General features: G+C 38.7%; 1 protein-coding gene across 2 annotated transcripts in view; it reads right to left on the bottom strand.

Annotated features, from left to right (window-relative positions):
• The window catches only part of LOC116706740 (mucolipin-1), a 64,269-nt gene extending 52,340 nt beyond the window's left edge, over window positions 1-11,929 (bottom strand). For both annotated transcript variants that reach the window (XM_032543714.1, XM_032543723.1), the window contains exons 1-4: window positions 11,740-11,929; window positions 3,238-3,512; window positions 2,967-3,134; window positions 1,467-1,623 (exon numbers count right to left, since the gene is read on the bottom strand). In XM_032543714.1, the coding sequence (XP_032399605.1) occupies window positions 1,467-1,623; window positions 2,967-3,134; window positions 3,238-3,512; window positions 11,740-11,770 (631 nt within the window). In that variant the 5' untranslated portion in view covers window positions 11,771-11,929. The remainder of the gene's footprint in view (window positions 1-1,466; window positions 1,624-2,966; window positions 3,135-3,237; window positions 3,513-11,739) is intronic.
• Between the last annotated feature and the right edge of the window lie 5,675 nt (window positions 11,930-17,604).

Here is a 17,604-nt window from a genome sequence, read left to right as displayed (position 1 = left end):
TACTTGTTGGTCATCCAAAGAAAATAATTAATTAAACAACACGGGAGCATTTCTTTCAGGGATATTTTGCAGGTTTACTATGAGTCTCACGTAGCTTTAGACTTTAAGACAAAACTGGTTGATTTAGTGTCACAGAGCCTTTCAAACACAGCTGCAATTCAACGTTTTATGAAGAAGAAATGCTTTAGAATATACACCGTTATTGTCAAATCAGCTACAAACTGGAATTATTTGGTAACTATTAATTATCAGTTTACTTCTTTTTTTGGGAATAATCAATAAATCCTATGATTTGAAAACAAATTTTGAGTCGCCATTACTCACAGAAGAATTCATAAAATAAACATGACAATGTTAAAAAAAAGAATAAATAGAGACATCAATTTTTTTTGGTTATCACTTAATGCAATATATTACATTTTAGTAAAAAAAGTGCAACCCCTGAATTTTTTAAGAACTGCAGCATTAAGTAATAATTTATTACAAAATATCGAGAAAATAATTACATATTTGGTTCATGTTTTAATTACAAAATGAGGCGATTCATATATAATTTGGGTATTATTGTGTAATGAAGGGAATATTTCTTACATAATGCGTTTCTACATATGGGCATGCGCTCTAGCAGATGAGCTACGCAGGCACCTTCAAGTATGAAATCAGATTGATCGGAAATAGCAGATCACAAAGAAGCATTTGACATACATGTGACTTGAGGTGAAGAAAGAGTTTAACATGAGGTCGTTTCCACTGTTCTTACTTCCTTTTACAATAGTCAAATTGTACACACAAACACTCATAGGAGGAAGTAAGAAACCCTCAGGGTAGGCAACACATTCTCTGTATTCCAAAGGAAAATTGACCTAAAATGCCACTACAGGACATAGACATATGGTAATACAGTGAGCTGGACTAAAAGAAATAGCCACTTAGCAAATGACCCCTTTTTTAACAGTAAAAACTTGCATTGCGGCACACATGCCTTCTTTAGGGTAACTGAGTCACAGAGACTGAGTCACCCTAAAGAAGCCCAGTGTTGCTGCCTTGGTTTTTATTGCTGTTCTGATACTGTTGGGTTATCCCCTGGACCAAAGTGTACCCTGCACCAAGCCTGAAGCTATGTATAATTACATGCATCCAGTGATTTTTAAATACCAATGCATGGGCCTCTGCCAGGTGCAATCTGCTCCTGATAACATGAAGTGGCACAAATGTTCACGATGCGCTTCATGTGATCAATTAATCAGCATTAAGTTCTCACACAAAAATGGCAGAACTAAACTTATTCCAAAGTACTTATCTCCTTTGATTTGGTGTTCATAATCATTACAGCCCCCCGTTTTGAAGAAACAACAACTTCAAATTCACAGAGAGAGATGGTCATAGCCTTTTAGCACTGTAAGTAATGTTATTAGAATTACAGGCCAGCAATATCTCCTTCACATTGTACGGTGTGGTTCATGTACCTGTGACGACATGAGGGTCTATACTGAAGGTGTCATTGGCTGGGTCGATGCTTCCCTTCTTGTAGTACTGTTGGCAGAGGGAGAGCGCACTGTTGTTCACACCAACACCGTAGACGTATGCATAGCGTCCCACTGTGGTCTCCGGTAAGGCCAGATACTGTGGAGAGGATGAGACAGGGATTTAACTCAGCACAGGGTCAAGTACTGAAGGTGTATTGGGAAATGAAATATAGGTTGTTACTCTTATGACTATGTTTGGTTTGATTGTAACTATGTGTTTTTATTAATGCAGCTACCCGTCTTGGCTAGGTCTCCCTAGCCAAAGAGGTTCTTGACTCTCCTGGTTAAGTAAAGGTTTGACAAATAGTGCAAGGTTTCATGACAGTTGGTTAAAGATGCAGTAAGGACAGCAGGTAAGATGCAGGTAAGACTTATAAAACTAACTTTCTGTCATATTTGCTGAAAGTGACCCTATGTTTGAGTAGAACTACGTTAGGCAGGTAATTAAAAAAATCCACCGCTCTCTGTTCAGATCCTCCAATCATGGCCGGGGGGTGTCTAACTGAATGTCAATCACTGCTCATGCACACGCATTCATTCTCCCTGTGGGGGGAGGGGCTTAGGCGACCGTTTAGGCTAGCCTGAGAAGCCAGACCTACATCAAGATGTTTGTCTGGGAACTCACCATTTGCAGGGCTCAAACCGAGGGGCGGGATGGTTGTTTATCCAAGACGCACCCTAGCTGAAAATAACTTTACTAATTTGCTGCTGCTAGGGTGCGTCTAGATTTCTAGGCTAAAGGGAAAGCAGAAAGGGGGGGAGGGACTGAGAAGTTGTTGATGTTCAAATTCTTTGGTTAAGTCTTGGATCTTTACTATCCTACCTACAGCACCTTTAAAGACATGTTTGGCATGCTTTACATTTTAATTAAATCTTTACCAAGGTCATTAGAGAATTCAAAACCCTCATCTCACATATGGTACAGTAGGATGTATTTAATTTAGAACATAAGATTTATTATGTCATGATAACCGCTGCAAACCAATAGGTGAGCACAAAATTTTCAAATGAAAATTGCAACAAAATTGTATTTTATCATGGTGTCACAATATCAGTTTCTTAATGAGTGAGGTAGAAATATCCTCATTGTACCTGTATGCAATGCACACAGTTTAATGTTATCTGTTTGGCCCAGCAAACAGCTGTATTTAGCCAACTGTATCTTTTGTATTACCTACTTCAAAAAGGAATGCTCTTCAATTCTGCATGCAAGGTTTTTATTTATAAATTGAGAAATAATAAGATATTGTTCATAAATACCCCATCTAGACTTGAAAGTACTCATTGAACCGCCATAAAATTGACTTTACATCCCATTTAGAACATAATAATAAACATCTAACCTAAAAACATATTTTAAAAACAAGAAGAGAATAAAATTGGAAAAGTGAAAGTGGTTTCATGTATGTAAGCAGCTTCTCTGTTTACTTCAGGGCTTACCTGCTCCACGGCATAGAAGATGTGGTCGTAGACGTCGTTCTGCGTGTAAACAGCAAAGGAGTTGTCTGAGGACTCGTCGTAGTCTTTGAGGAAGAGGTGCTTGAAGGTCATAGTATTCTCCTCCTTGAAGGTCACCACTACCTGGTTGCTAAGGCCAAACAGCACTAACTGCACCACAGAGGGAGAGAGGGACATGTCATGAGAAGGAAAAACAATGTTGTGGTGCAAAACAAAAGAACAATACAGGATTTAGTTGTAACGTCTGAGGTACCTGAGCTGTGACAATAATGATCTTGAGCAGTTGCAGGATCAGCTTGTAAGGCTTGCGACCCTTGGCGTAAAATTTATCACAAGGGCTCATGAAGAAGTATTTCAACTTCCTGCGAATGGCCTCCTCTTCCACATCAGATCCGACCCAATGACCTGCTGTCGTCGTGGGAAACAAATGGTTGCTATGGTTGTTGCATTGATCGTTACGCCGATGGTCATGCTCTCCGCTGTCTGTGGAGCCATAGTAAGTCACTGAGCTGGACAGGCCTTCTCGTTCTGAAAGAAAAAAATAAGGAAAGTTTATCTCAGACAATACAACAAAACACACTTAATAACTTACTCAAAGTCAACTGATGCACAAGCTGAACGGACTGGAGTACATGCTCCCATTGAGCTTCTGCTTGTTCCGTGAAAAAAATCAAAAAGTTTGCACACTTTGCCCCATGGAGCTCATCCTAAAACGTCTTATCTTTTTGTTTCTAGAATTCAAACTCAAAATCATGATTGTGTCAATACTAAAGCCTGTCCAATTAATTGTATGGGCTGATTGATGTTTAGCCTTTTTAGATGTTTGACTGTTTAGTGTTTTTTGTCGTCTGCTGTCGCGGCTCAAATTCCCCTGAGCTGGAATGAGCTAGAAACAAGAAAACTTGACTGGAACGGATGTGCATTTGGTTCCCAAGAAATATGAGCCCAATCTGCCATCTGGTGGCGCTACAATTAACATTTACCGCGATTTTGGAATGAAAATGACCCAAGTCCGATTGACCTGAAACTTCTAACACATATTCAGCTCAATGTCTCAAAGCCTCTTGGACCTTAGAGGTGCACAGTGGTGGAATTGTTGGCTAATTTGCATAATTTCAAAAACAGTTAAATTAAATAGAACTTAGTCAATTGTAATCCTATCAACACCAGAATTGGTATAAAGTCTTGCAAGACTGAGATACACATTTCTCCCATAAATGAGCAAGATTGGTAAAAAAACATAACCCTCTATCAATTAAAGAATTACACCAAGGGTGGGGCTTAGCAGTAAACTGGCCATACCTCACTAATGGTTTGACCAATCATCATACAATTTGTAAAATATCTTCAGTGAGTCATGAGGAACAGGCTGACGCAAGGATTATGAGTTTAATCCCAAAAATACCACAAGTTACAACACCCTGTAGACGGAATTTCACCAAAATTGTTCCACATGGCCCGGGGCCGAATAGTAACCAGGATTTGAAGTGTCATATTAATTAGTGCATGTGGGCGTGGCTTATTTAGCATGATATGCTAGTACTAGTATGAATAACACTGGCTAACAATAAATCTGCTGTTTGACATGTCCCGAGAAGAGAGGACAACAAGCCTACAGTAAAGAGTCTCCATGATAGACGGAGGAGTTTTTGTTTGGTTATTAAACTTTAAAAATGTTAGGGTAGTATTCAATGTCTTACTTTTTGAAATATTCAACCTTCTTTGAGGCAAATTTATTTTGACCTTGCTATATCATCCACAGTTTTAACTCTCATACAATTATTTTACATCAAAATATAGGGAATGTTGTATCCTTTCTAACAATGTACTTAGGGAGGCAAAGAGACTTTCACATGAGGCACAGGGAGCTTCCATGTGAAGCGGTGTCCACCAACGGCACCACTGCCTCCTGTATTAAATCGTACAAGAAATACCAGGAAAAAAAAAAGAAACCTTTTTGGACAGCTATTGTCCTCACATTTCTTACACAACCCAAACCATAATTGCACAGGGTGTTCAGCAGGTCATTTCTCTTAAAGTAGAGGATCTCTTACAGGATTAAGCAAAATCACCTGTTGGTGTTGAGGCCTGAAGTCAGTTAGGAGTCAGTCAGTAGGTCAGTTAGTCCATTATGACATCATGTTAGCTGAAAAATAACACCTCTTCTCCTTTCTTCTTCTCCTCATCTTGTATTTTTGCGCACATAAGGAGTGCTGTTGCTATTGCAACACATCCGTTCACTGAATTATGCATTACTGAAGTTACAGTGGCCTGGAACGAGCTAGAGACATGGAAATTGTCACCATAACTGATGCTTATGTGCTTATGCTCCCTAAAGAATATGGTGCAATTCGGCCTGAAGGTGGCGCTGTAACTTAGTCCCAAAGTTTAAAGGCCACACCCCGACACAGTGAGTCCGACATGAAATTCCTCACACAAGTCCAGCTCATTGTCCTCTATAAAAAAAGCTTCTCGGACCATAAAGGTCCGCCATGATGGTATTTAGCTAATTTGCATAATGTGAAAAAGCGTCAATTTTGATTCTATCAAGACCAAAATTGGTATGTGGCCTTGCGGGACTGATATACACATTTCTACTACAAATGAGCAAGATTTGTAGTAAAACATGGCCGCGATCAATCAAAGAACTTCCTAAAGGGCGGTGCTAGCAGGGAATTGCCTACAACTCAAGTTCTGTTGTAGCAATCTTGTCTAAAATTGATGGAAACTTAACAACACCAACACATTGAATGAACGTACCAAATTTTAATCAAACCCTATAAAGCGGGCAAAATCGCAGGACTTGCTGCTATCAATATGTGTGTGGTTGGTTTTACCACTTTTTCTATAGAGAATTTAAACCATCTGAAGTGGTTTTGGTCAGTTTTGTGAAGCAACAAACCCGCTCAACTCTGCTTGCGGCTTTGACTTTTGGCAATAGGGACGCTTCCAAAGCCTGCTGTTAACAATCAGAAGGTTGGCGGTTTGATCCCAGGCCTTGCAGTTTAAACTCATAGTGTTTGAATGTGAGTGAAAGGTACCTGTAACGAGTGAAAATACTTTGAGAAGCCAAAAAATGGCTTCAAACCCACCAATTGCTGCTTGTGGCTATTCTTAGTTTGATTCTTCAAAACCATAATGTGCAAAAATGCATTGGTCATTTAAAATCTTTGCAAAATACCACCATAGAGAGCCATGACTTGTTTTTGTCATTAGAGCTGGTATTTATTAAGGGTGGCAGACTCAAAGTATCGCTTTCAGGGTTTTCCTAAGAAATTTTTCAGCAAAGGTGGTTAGCCACACTGATTCTGAACATGATGCAACTTGTGTCCTGACCAGTTCAGTAAGTGGATAATGACCTAAACAATTTAAACTAATCTGAAGTATTGGGTGTGTGAAATAGCTCATGTGATGTTTTACGTTGGCTATTTAGCATGCTAATACACTCAACTAAGATGGCAAACATGGTAAACATTATACCCAAACATCAGCATGTTAACAATGCTAAACTGAGCATCTTAGCAACCTAAGGCTATCATTTGGCATTTAGCCCAATTGCCCCAGTGTGCCTTAGTACAGCCTAATGGCTTTTGTCTTGTTTATTTAAATGTTAGTAGAGTTGGTCTTTGATTTGGGCTAAGTGGCCTATATCAGCTATAAAACATGAGTATGCCTCAGGTTATGAGGCATGGATAAATGGAGACAAGCAAAAGTACAGGAGTTCCTATTGTGCAGTCCAACAGTTGTGACTATAACAAATGGCTGAGATGGAAAGCACCAATCACATGAATTCAGTGAGTATTACAAATTACTGAGCCGAAGTCGAGTCATATATACCGTATATGCAAAACTTGATTCCTTCTACTCAGTGACACTGACTACTTAATGACAGCATCCTGTCAGCAGCACATGTGCCCGAGCAAGAACAGTCTGTCTTCAGTTTATCCGTAGTCTGACACCTTCTCTTTGTCTCACAGTGTATGGATTTACTTTCTCCCCTCTGGCACTTTGAACACGTTCTATACATGTGATTTAACCCTTTTAACTCCAAAGCTACAAGTACTAATGACAACAAATGTTGCTAAGGGTTGTCCTCCAATATAGAGGGCATTTAAATAGCCAATGTGTTTCATTAGAGAGTTAATAGCACTGCTAGACTTATTATTACTTATTCAATTTTAGGAAAAAGTCATACTTTCTTTTGTCCTCTTCACAGAAAAGAAATTGATGTCAATGTGCAACTACGAGTTATAGCGTTAAGTGTAGAAAGGTATTTCAAGCAGAAAGGGAGAAATGTAACTTCCCAAAACGTTACTGCTAACATCAGTGGGGTAGACAAGTAGAAAAAGAAGTGACGCAGATTCCTGGGATGGTTATGTCAGAGCTGATAAATCTTAGCAGTCTAGCCTGACTGGGTTTGACAACTGTATCTCAATCTCAATTAGAATACCTGATTAAAGTCCAATAGTTAGTAATGGTAGTCCAGTTATACAGTTTTGCCAAGACTGTGCAAAAAATGAGCTCTTAAGAACCCCTTGACTGTTCATACTTTCTATGTTCTAGGTAATTTAGTATTCTCATATATTTGCATGTATAAATATGGATCTGTTTACACCGTAGACGGTTTGCCATGTCACTAATAGTAAATTTAAGTTATTTTTTGGGGGGGATTTTTTCCCCTTTATTTCAGAGTGACAGTGGATAGACAGGAAAAGTGGGAGAGAGATGGGGGATGACACGCAGTGAAGGGCCGCAGGTTGGACCACAAAGGCCTCAGCCTACATGGGGCGAAAGCTCTTACAGGGTGCGCTAGAGGTCCCCCCCACTGATAGTATATGGTATATAGTGGATGGACTTGTATTACTATTATTGCCTTTATTTTCCCTCAAGGGGACAAAAAAAGGCGAGAATTTTTACTCTGTTGGTTCACTTTTTTTTTTACACGCATTACACACATGCTCAGGACCTATACATGGACTAATGGAGAGAAGGAAGAGTGAGGGGGCTGCCCATGGATGTGTGTCCCGAGCAACCATAACCTGTAAGTGCTTTATTTTATTTGTCATAACTTGTAGCTGCTTTCTGGAATAAAGTGAAGTTAAAAAAGTGTAATAAAAAAAACTAACCGGCATCAAAAACATCGGACACGACTAAACAGAGCAGACAATTTATGGTTGGAAACAAATCTGGTCAATGTGTCATGTCTTTGTGAGAACCGACCACATCGTAGGAAAGCAAGTCAGAAAGAAGGCTAATTATGCTTAATACTTGTCACATGCTTTTAGCTTGCTGGACCTGGCTAGAAAAAATACAGAAGAATAGGGGTCACTTAGTTTGTTCACTTATTTTACTTTCAGGAAACAACTTGTTGTGTAGTCAAAGTCAACTGCAAGGTCAGATAAACTAAGTAAGGATGAATTCAAACACAATAAGTCAGCAGAGCAAACCACCAAGTTAGCAGAGTTGTTAAATGGGAATGAGAAGTGAAACAGGATGAATAAACCGCTGGTGTTCAATATAAGTCAGCAGTAACTGTGAACAAGATGAAAGTCCAACAACATTACACAGAAGAATTAGCGACTGGCATGTCACACAAATTTGTGTCACATGTTATTTTGTGGCTCGGCAATCAAACGATAAAACATTATAATACATCTAAGTAATTTAAGTTTTCTGTTAGAGGTGCAATTAGCATTATTTTTGCGTGGGATCTGCAACATTGACTGTTCTGGGTTTTACTCTAAGCAGTTATCCGGCAAATTTAGTAATTCTGCTTCACGTGACTGGCCTATTACTGATGTAAACAAACATTTAAGGACAACAGAAAAAATAAATACACCTTTTCTAGGGTGTATAACAAAACAAGAAGACAATCTATTTGGAAGTAATCACAGGTTCCAATCAAATGTTTTTAATTTGTGTAAACAATGAAGAAACAGGGGCTTAAATTCTGAATATTATATGTTGACAAAAGAGTACTCTAAAAATTTAGCATTGCACTCCTGTAACAGTGTCAGACTTATATTGGACGGATTAAAAAAAAAAAGATCAAAAGTGAAAGTATTATTCTGTTATACGCATTCCTCTTCCTTGTCGAAACGGGGGCAGTGCTCAGTCTTAGGAGACTTGGCTTGGGAGCCAGAGGTTGTCCGGTTCAAAGTATGGTTACGGAGTGTTGTCTCTGCAACTCGACCACCAACAGTTGGTCAGAGATTCAGGTTTGTTATGCTAGTTGTGGGTAATGTAGCTTAGAGCCGCTATCAAGATCTGGTAAACTCCACCTACCACCAGATTTTTTTTTTCTTCAAACTTATAGTCTTCCCCTCCAACTGACACTGGCTCACGTGACATCACTTAAAGCAATTTATCAGATTTCTCGCTCAAGTCTTTAATTTGTTTTTTTGCTCAAAATCTGTAAGCTAAGCAAACTTGAAACGTTTACTGCTGCGTGACTTGGGAAATAAAATGTAACCTGAGATTTTATGACAATCACACGTGGTTTCCTGCAGTTAACCAAAGCCCCGTTCATAGGAATCATTTCCTTCATCACACACCTGTTGTTATTCTGTGAGAACTTTTAGCTCTTAAGATGAACAAAATCCAGATGAGCACTTGGTTTTAACAAAATATCCTTAATTAACTACAAACGCCATGGCTTCAACAGGGGTTGTGTGACTCTGTGAAAGAATCCAACCACCTCACATTTCATGGAAACAATAGGTGTGAGGGCACACACATCTCTGATCGGAGGAGCGTGGCGATCATCACGGCAAATAGCAATCAGACAAACAAAAGTGGGTGCAGTCCATTGACTATGCTACCAGATTTGACACAAGATAAATAAATCTGTAAAAATATCTGGCTCTCCCAGTTCACTGCCGCCTGTGGAAATGGCAGAGACACTAATGTTGCTACAAGTCTGTCAGTCTCAACCCTTACTGTCACTGAAAATTTGTCAACAACTTGGTATCCGGGCTTAGATCTAGTCTGGCAGTCCACTGCATAAGGCCACCCACAAAGAGTCCAAAACTTCCACTTAAACCAAAAGAAAACATCTAAAAAAAAAGATGATGATAACCTTGATAACCATGTTCTGGGTTATTTGTAGGTTTGAGTTGGATATGTTTTAAAAAATTAAATGCATCCTTCTTTTGCAGCAATGTGGTAGATTGATTACCAAAGGCATATAAAAGTCCCGCTAGTGTAGCTTTTAATTGCTTACCCAAATTACAAATGCTAGTTGTTAGTGAAGATAGTTTTGGTTTGTTGTGCCAATGTTTTATGAAATAAACCCCTGAAACTTTAGCAGCCACCAAGCAAGGAGGTAAAGCACTTACATTTTTGGAAAAACACAACAGCAAGTTGTTCTTCTAAATTCCAATTCCCCAGTTATGTACACATTACTTGTAAGTTACTTATAGCTTGTTTACTGGCTTACTTCCAAAAAATGCAACACAAACACAACTTGTTAAAAAAAATAGTTCCAGTTCACATTGAGGTCTGTGGATTATCCTAATAACCATAATCTGTTTCTAAAGCATTTCTGTGTTTTATACACAACAAGCAACGTGTATTAAACCCTGTACTGTCATCAGAAAAAATGTAAATCACAGATATCTCAAAACCTGTGTCAAAGTACTGTTTTCAAGGTCAAGAGTTAACTTTCACACTCAATTAAAAAGGCCTTCACAGTACTGAGGAATACTAGAATCTGTTGAGCCATACTTTACCCAACCCACATCAACAATTTTTGGAGAAAAAAACTGCAGACCCAACCATGCATATGACAAGCTTATGACACAGTGTTGGGACTATTATCATTATGCATGAAGGAGTCAGGCCGTTTAGATTTAGATTTGTTAGGCTGATGGTGGTGGTGCCGCATCTGAGTCTTAGGGAGGCTCTCAACCAACAGTGTCAGAAAACCCACAGGCACTGCAACATGCATAGACAAGTACTTCATAATCTGGGTATAGTAGTACTATAGTTTCCCATCAGTACTAATGTTAAGTCAGCTCATTTAATTTAGAACTGGTCTACAATACAAGTAGTTAAAGAACCCCAAAACACACAACTAGGACCAACAACGAAGTCCAAAGAATCCGGTGTTGTAAAATGTAAACCCCAAATGTTGTATTAGTTTGTAGTGTTCTAAAAAGGAAAAAAAAAAGAATAATAATTAAAAAAAAGGAAATCTGCACACTGAAAAGAATAATTTGTCAAATTTCCCGGAGTAGCCTAAAAAGGATTTTAAATAATAGTTTATAACATATTTAGTATTTACTGTTGCACGACAATCAAAAGAAGGTCATGTACAAGTTCTGGCGAAGCGAGCCGATTCAAAGCGAGACCATGTTACTGTAGCCTACTACTGCATCCAATGAATGGTGCTGTATGTATTAAGAGACGACTTGTGGAACAGTGGAGAGTAAATATCCGACTTTGTCAACAGGTTACAATATGGAGTCATCACAGAGCTGTTAGGGGAAATCTTACTTGATGAAAATGACTAACGTTACTGTACATCTGCTGCACAGAAGATGACAGAGCAGAAATACAATGTGTGTCAACAACATTTGATATGAGACACCCCAACACAGCGCTAACAATAGCTTAAATTCTGGAGAGAAACAAAACTGTGTATAAGCAAAACAGCATCTAGCTAGCTACTTGTCATATGACAAATGAGTTGTTACTAAAATAGCAATATAAGGGCTGAGTTCAATTTAAAAGTTAAATGTCAACGCTACGTTACCCGAGCAGGCCTGGTGTCCTGTCGCAGCCATGTACGTACGTTGTACGTTAGTAATTTAAAAAAACAATAAATAGGTAAATCATCTAGCTAAAACTCCAGTAACTCGAATGAATGTTTACGGCTCACATAGCACACAGCAGTCTGGACGAGCTGCTCTGTTGCCGTCGTCTCCAACTGCCTTCCCTTCTCTCCGGTCAGGTGACTGACAACACGTGACCACATTACTCGTAACTCTGTGCTCATTGGTCAGGAGGCACAGGACACGATTTACAGCACATGTTAGGTTGATCCTCGTGCAAGGCGTTGCTTACTGTACAGCTGAACAATTTACTGCATTCACTGTCGTCAAACTGTCTTATCATGTTCAAGACATCTTAAATGACAAGTCCAAATGGTTCCACTTCGCTTGAGGCCAAGGAAAAATATTCATGACACAATTATAATGCATTCGTGACTGCCACAGTAAAAAACAACCTCTTAATGACAGTTTAATGTAATGTTAGGCTAACACATAAAGCTAAATACAAGTTTGCATAATTGGGCCTGTCTTTAAATGTTTATGACAGGTTATGTTTGCTAGGTTAATGTCAAGTTGTCATTACAAAAGACATTGTCAGGTTTTAAAGGTACACTATGAATTCCTGCATGGTTTCAGCACAATTTCATTTTTGTCTCAAATTGTAGGCACCTCTCCTTGATCAGCTGGCTGCCAGCCCCCTGAATACACTGTGAAAAAGCCCAGTGTCGGGAGACAACACAGGGGTTGTAAATGTCAAACAAACACTAGGGGCACAGGATAGGCACCAAAAAGGGGGTGGGGCTTAGTGACAGATAGTCAGTGATGGCGTTTTTCCATTAATGGTAACTGCTCGACTCGGCTCAACTCGATTCGGCCGCGGTGCCCCGTCTTCCTTTTTTCCATTGCAGATTAATACCGCCTCATGCGTGAGGGCCTGGTCGTCGCAGCAGGAAACTGCCGTGACCTAACACAACACACAGAGAACGTTGAAGACATGTTGCTCTTGATTCTCGGCCTGTGGCTGTTGCCAAGGGCAGAGTAACAGGTCTTTTCAGCTGTCCTGGTATGACAAAGTTAGCTGGCTGACTGGAAGTGCTGTAACAAAGAGAATGTACTACTGGCCTTGATGAAGCCATCTCACGGATATTATGAATTATTATAATATCAGTTATTATACTATATATTATTATTTTATATATTATTATTATAAATAAATGGACAATTTTTTTGATGTAGGCCGAAAATGAGCTTCCCCTCTTTGAAAGACCAGCAGCCGCCACTGTTACGGAAACATGTTTGTTTTGAATTTACTTGGAACGCCAATAGAAGTGACCATGCAGGAACTCCCAGTGCACCTTTAATGTCAAGTTGTCACAACACAGAGATTGTTATCTTCCTTAAAGTCAAGCGTTCATGACAAAGACATCTCAGACAATCCTAACTTGTGTCATAATTTACCAAATGACACTTAATGACAACATTCATGAACATTAAAAATGACTCCTTCATGTTAATGACAGGTGTTATGTTTTAATAATGACAGTGTCATGTCAGTTTAATGCACACGCCTTCAAATAAAGTGTTACCCAAACAGCTCTATGGGGATTGTAAACAGCAAGACAATTATAGGGCAATGCAATAGTGGTTTGGTGCTAGAATTACTAAAGAATTATCAATATAGCAGGTTGCTTATATCTGAGGTAGGTGGACATACAGTGTGTATTTACATTTGATGATGACGATGTTTACATGTTTTGTTGTTTTATTTTTTTAAATTGTGTTTCAAATAAGTATATAATTTACATGACAAGTGGATGCTTGAGTGATTTATCCTGGCACTATGGAGTATTCATCACAGTGACATGCTGTGGGAAGAAACTGTTCTTGTGTTGTTTTGCGCCCATAGGAGAGAAGCTGAAACAGGTTGTGTCCGTTGCAGTCTATTTCTATCCTGTTTTGTGGCCGATCCCAACCAAACATAGATGGATGTGCAGAGAAGAGACTGGTTGCTTTCAAACTAAAATTGTATCAGCAGATCCTGAGGCAGGCAGGTAGTATTCTCTGTTGTGCCTTTTTCCTGATGGTGTCGATGTTGGACGTCCTCATCAGGTCTTGAGAGATTGTGGACACCAGAAACCGGAAGGATTCCACAGCAGACACAGTGTTGTTGAGAATGGTGATGGGGGCAGTGATGGAGGGCTCACCCTGAATCCCACTGTCATTTCCACAGTTTTGAGAGATTTCAGCTCCAGGTTGATCTGACCACACCATGAGGGCCAGCTGTAAACCCTCTGACTTTTACTTACACTGAAGTAATTTTACTCTGAGATATTGCTACTTTACTTAAGTAAAAGATCGAAATATTTCTTCCACCACTGCATTTAACTGACTACAACTCAGGGGTCATGAGTCTGACTTACATAAATATTTGCACAACTAATCCTTTTTAAAAGCATTACTATTACCGTGTTTAAGTTATTCTTCAAAAATGAACATGACTGTCTATTGTAATGTTTCAAAATAACAAACCTTGAGAAAGCTACCTTGGCAGAGGTGAGAGCTAATCTATTATTTTATGTAAATTAGGCAGTAGAAACATTTTCTAATATGCTATCATTTTAACACAGTGTTTGCAATTTAGTATACATTTCACAAAGATAGCTTTTCATTACAGGGTGGTTTTGTTTATTTGATCATTCATTGACAAGGCTTAACATAGTTATATGCATAAAAATGTTTCAACTCAATTAATCAGGACAAACTGTGCAGTCTAGTGAGACTCATTATTATTTACTGATGATGTTTGTTTTTAATGCAAAAATCGGCCATCTTTTGCAACTGTACCTTTACCAGTAGTCTATGATACCTTTACATTACAAATCTGAGGTACTCAGAAACAGGAGCAGAGTGAGAAGTTGCTTTCGTTCTTCTCTTGCACAAATGACTCACCTTCCCTCCCTTTTCTTTCCTGAACCGGAACCGGAGGGTTGCTGGTTCAAGTCCTCGTACGGACAAAAGTACGGAGTATGGTTTGGTAGCTGAAGAGATGCCAGTTCACCTCCTGGGCACTGCCAGATGCTCTTTAGCAAGGCACCGTACCCCCCTCCCCCCCCTTCTCCCACCACTTAGGGTGCTGGTCCAACTGACAGCCCACTCACTATACCATCTCTCCATTTGTGCATGAATAGGTCCTGAGCATGTGTGTGTATTTCAGGCCTGTGTGTTGTGATTCTAACAAAAACAGAGTGTAAATTGTAATTTCCCCACTGGGGATCAATAAACAGTATAAATTAAATTATAAATTATACAGTTATTGTACAGCTGCCCCAACTCAGTATACATCCTTGTTGCACTCAGTTGTGGCGATTCCACAATAAAAACATGTATAAACAGTCTGAGAGGGCTACAGTTAGTATCCCATCAGATATGTCAACACAGATGCAGTCACAGGTTTTGTCTGACTAACATTGTTATGGGGAAATGGAAGATTTTCCATCAGCTGTTGGACTTGGAAACTGTTGCTGTCAGCCTAATTCGCTATGCAAAATACAAGAACCAGTATGTTTGTCTTTAGAGCTGAAATGATTAAATGGATAGATGAGTGAAGGAAATTCAATTGACAACAATTTTGTCAATCCACCATTGTTAGACAAAATGATCACACTGCCTAGGGGAATCTCTTGGCACCTCACAGTTCGATTCTAAACCGATTATTGTTGCATCGAGATGCAAGAATTTTTTTATGTACATTTCCATGCGTGATTGTAAAAATATAAATATAAATCTGAGTTTGTTACTCAGAGTTGGCTTCTTAGAACATGAAACATGAGGTGGGCAGATGTAAGGTGATCAAGTAGAAGATTATGTATGTCTTATTAGATCATATGTTTATATACAAAATTTAATTTCTTTTCTCCTTTGGCATTTTTGTGTGTTTTTTCCTGCATTCTTTCCTAAACTCTAAGTTTTTGTCCATTATCCCATCTGATTTGTACTTGCCTGGAAACAGTAATTTAAAAAAAAAAATCAACACACATTGTTTTTTTAAATCGATCATTAACTTATCAAGATTGAGCATTGAATCGTTCTAGAGAAAATCCCGATGCATCTAAGAATCGATTATTTTTCCCACCCCTAGCCTTTACCACAGTCTGCAGCTGTCTTACCGAGCTGCACAATTCAAGGTGCTATTCTACTTAGGAAAAGAGATGTACATGCTGATAATGGACTCCTTTTCTATGATGTAGTAGCCTCTTTGCCAAACAAAAACAAGGCTCTCCACATCATTATTTATTTAACAGCTGTATCGGTACAAAAAGAGATAGCTGACATTGGAGGCTGTGAACACAAGCTGCTGTAAGATAGACTTAGACTTAGACTTCTCTTTATTAATCCTTTTGGGATGACTCCCGCGAGGAAATTGAAAGTTCCAGCGGCAGTTTTAGCAAGAAAAAGGAAATAAAAAAGAGATAAAAAAGACAGTATAAAGACAACAAAATAACAATAATAATAATAACAACAATAAGAACATTCGTCAAATAACAAAGAAAAGACCATAAATTATATTAAAGTGTCAGTGTTGGTCCAGTGTTAAAGTGATAAAGTGACCAGGTGTGAATTTAAGTCTAGGTGTGCATTATGTATGTATTATGTATGTAGTATGATGTATGTAGTATGTATGTATGTATTTATGTATGTATTATGTATGTATGTATGATGTAGTATGTATGTTGCTATGTATGTATGTATGTATGTATGTATGTATGTATGTATGTATGTATGTATGTATGTATGTAGTGGTAGGTATGTATGTGTGTATGTATGTATTGTCCTCTTTGCCCTTTTCCTCCTCCCCCCTGGTGAGGAGTTGTACAGTCTGATGGTATGAGGGACAAAGGAGTCCTTGAGTCTGTTGGTCCGGCACTTGGGAAGGAGCATACTCCAGGCTTGTGGGATTTCTAACTCAGTATTCTGACTATGTTGAAAATTTGAACCTAATCCAGTGAAGAAATTAGCACATAGTAAGTCAAAGATTTTACTTTGCATCTGTTGAATTTGACTTATTTTTAGTAATTCTTTATTTATATTTCTTTACTGGCAGAAATGGGGTTCCATACATTTGGCTTGCACACTGTTATACAATTTGGGTTCACATTAACACAAATTTGCAATAAAGTTTTATAAAAATTGTTTAATGACTTAACACCTTAAACTTAACTAACCTTCACAAGGCCTCAACCTATCATGTACAAACCATAACAAGGCAGTCATTCTCTCCCCCCCCCCCCCCCCCCCCCCCCCATAGTTTCCCTGCATTAAACGTTCATGTGTGTTTCTGTGAACTCCTCTGACTAAAATGTTTCCTGACACTTGTGAGTAAACAACAGATGCACACATCATATGAGATGGTAAACATTAACCATTGATCTGTGTTATCTTTTATGTATTAATTGACAGGCATACTGTATACAAAGAAAGCTGTACAAGGCTACAGAACACATGGGGAGAGAATGACACAACTCAATATAATAAGATCCAATAAGAAAATGCTTCTGATTTGTTTGGTTTGTAAAAACCTTACTGTGGGCCCAATACTTTGTTTTGCCCATGACACACTCTTGGCCAAATCAATATTTGGAGCCATCAGTGTACAAATAGTACTCTTCCCTATTAGGACAAACTGCAGTCATGCACGTACACGTACACCTACACAAATACACCTACACAACTCCTCTTAGAAGTTGTTGGGAGCTCAACTGTGTTATTCAGTTTACTTTTTTGATAAGTCTGTTTAGGTTGTATTTTGCTCATTTAGCTTTTTTAAAGTAACCAGCAGGAGATGCAAC

Source organism: Etheostoma spectabile, chromosome 2 (genome assembly GCF_008692095.1).
Source record: "Etheostoma spectabile isolate EspeVRDwgs_2016 chromosome 2, UIUC_Espe_1.0, whole genome shotgun sequence".
Lineage (NCBI taxonomy): Eukaryota > Metazoa > Chordata > Actinopteri > Perciformes > Percidae > Etheostoma > Etheostoma spectabile.
Note: the sequence above shows the minus strand (reverse complement) of the source record. Positions and strands in the feature narration are given on the sequence as shown.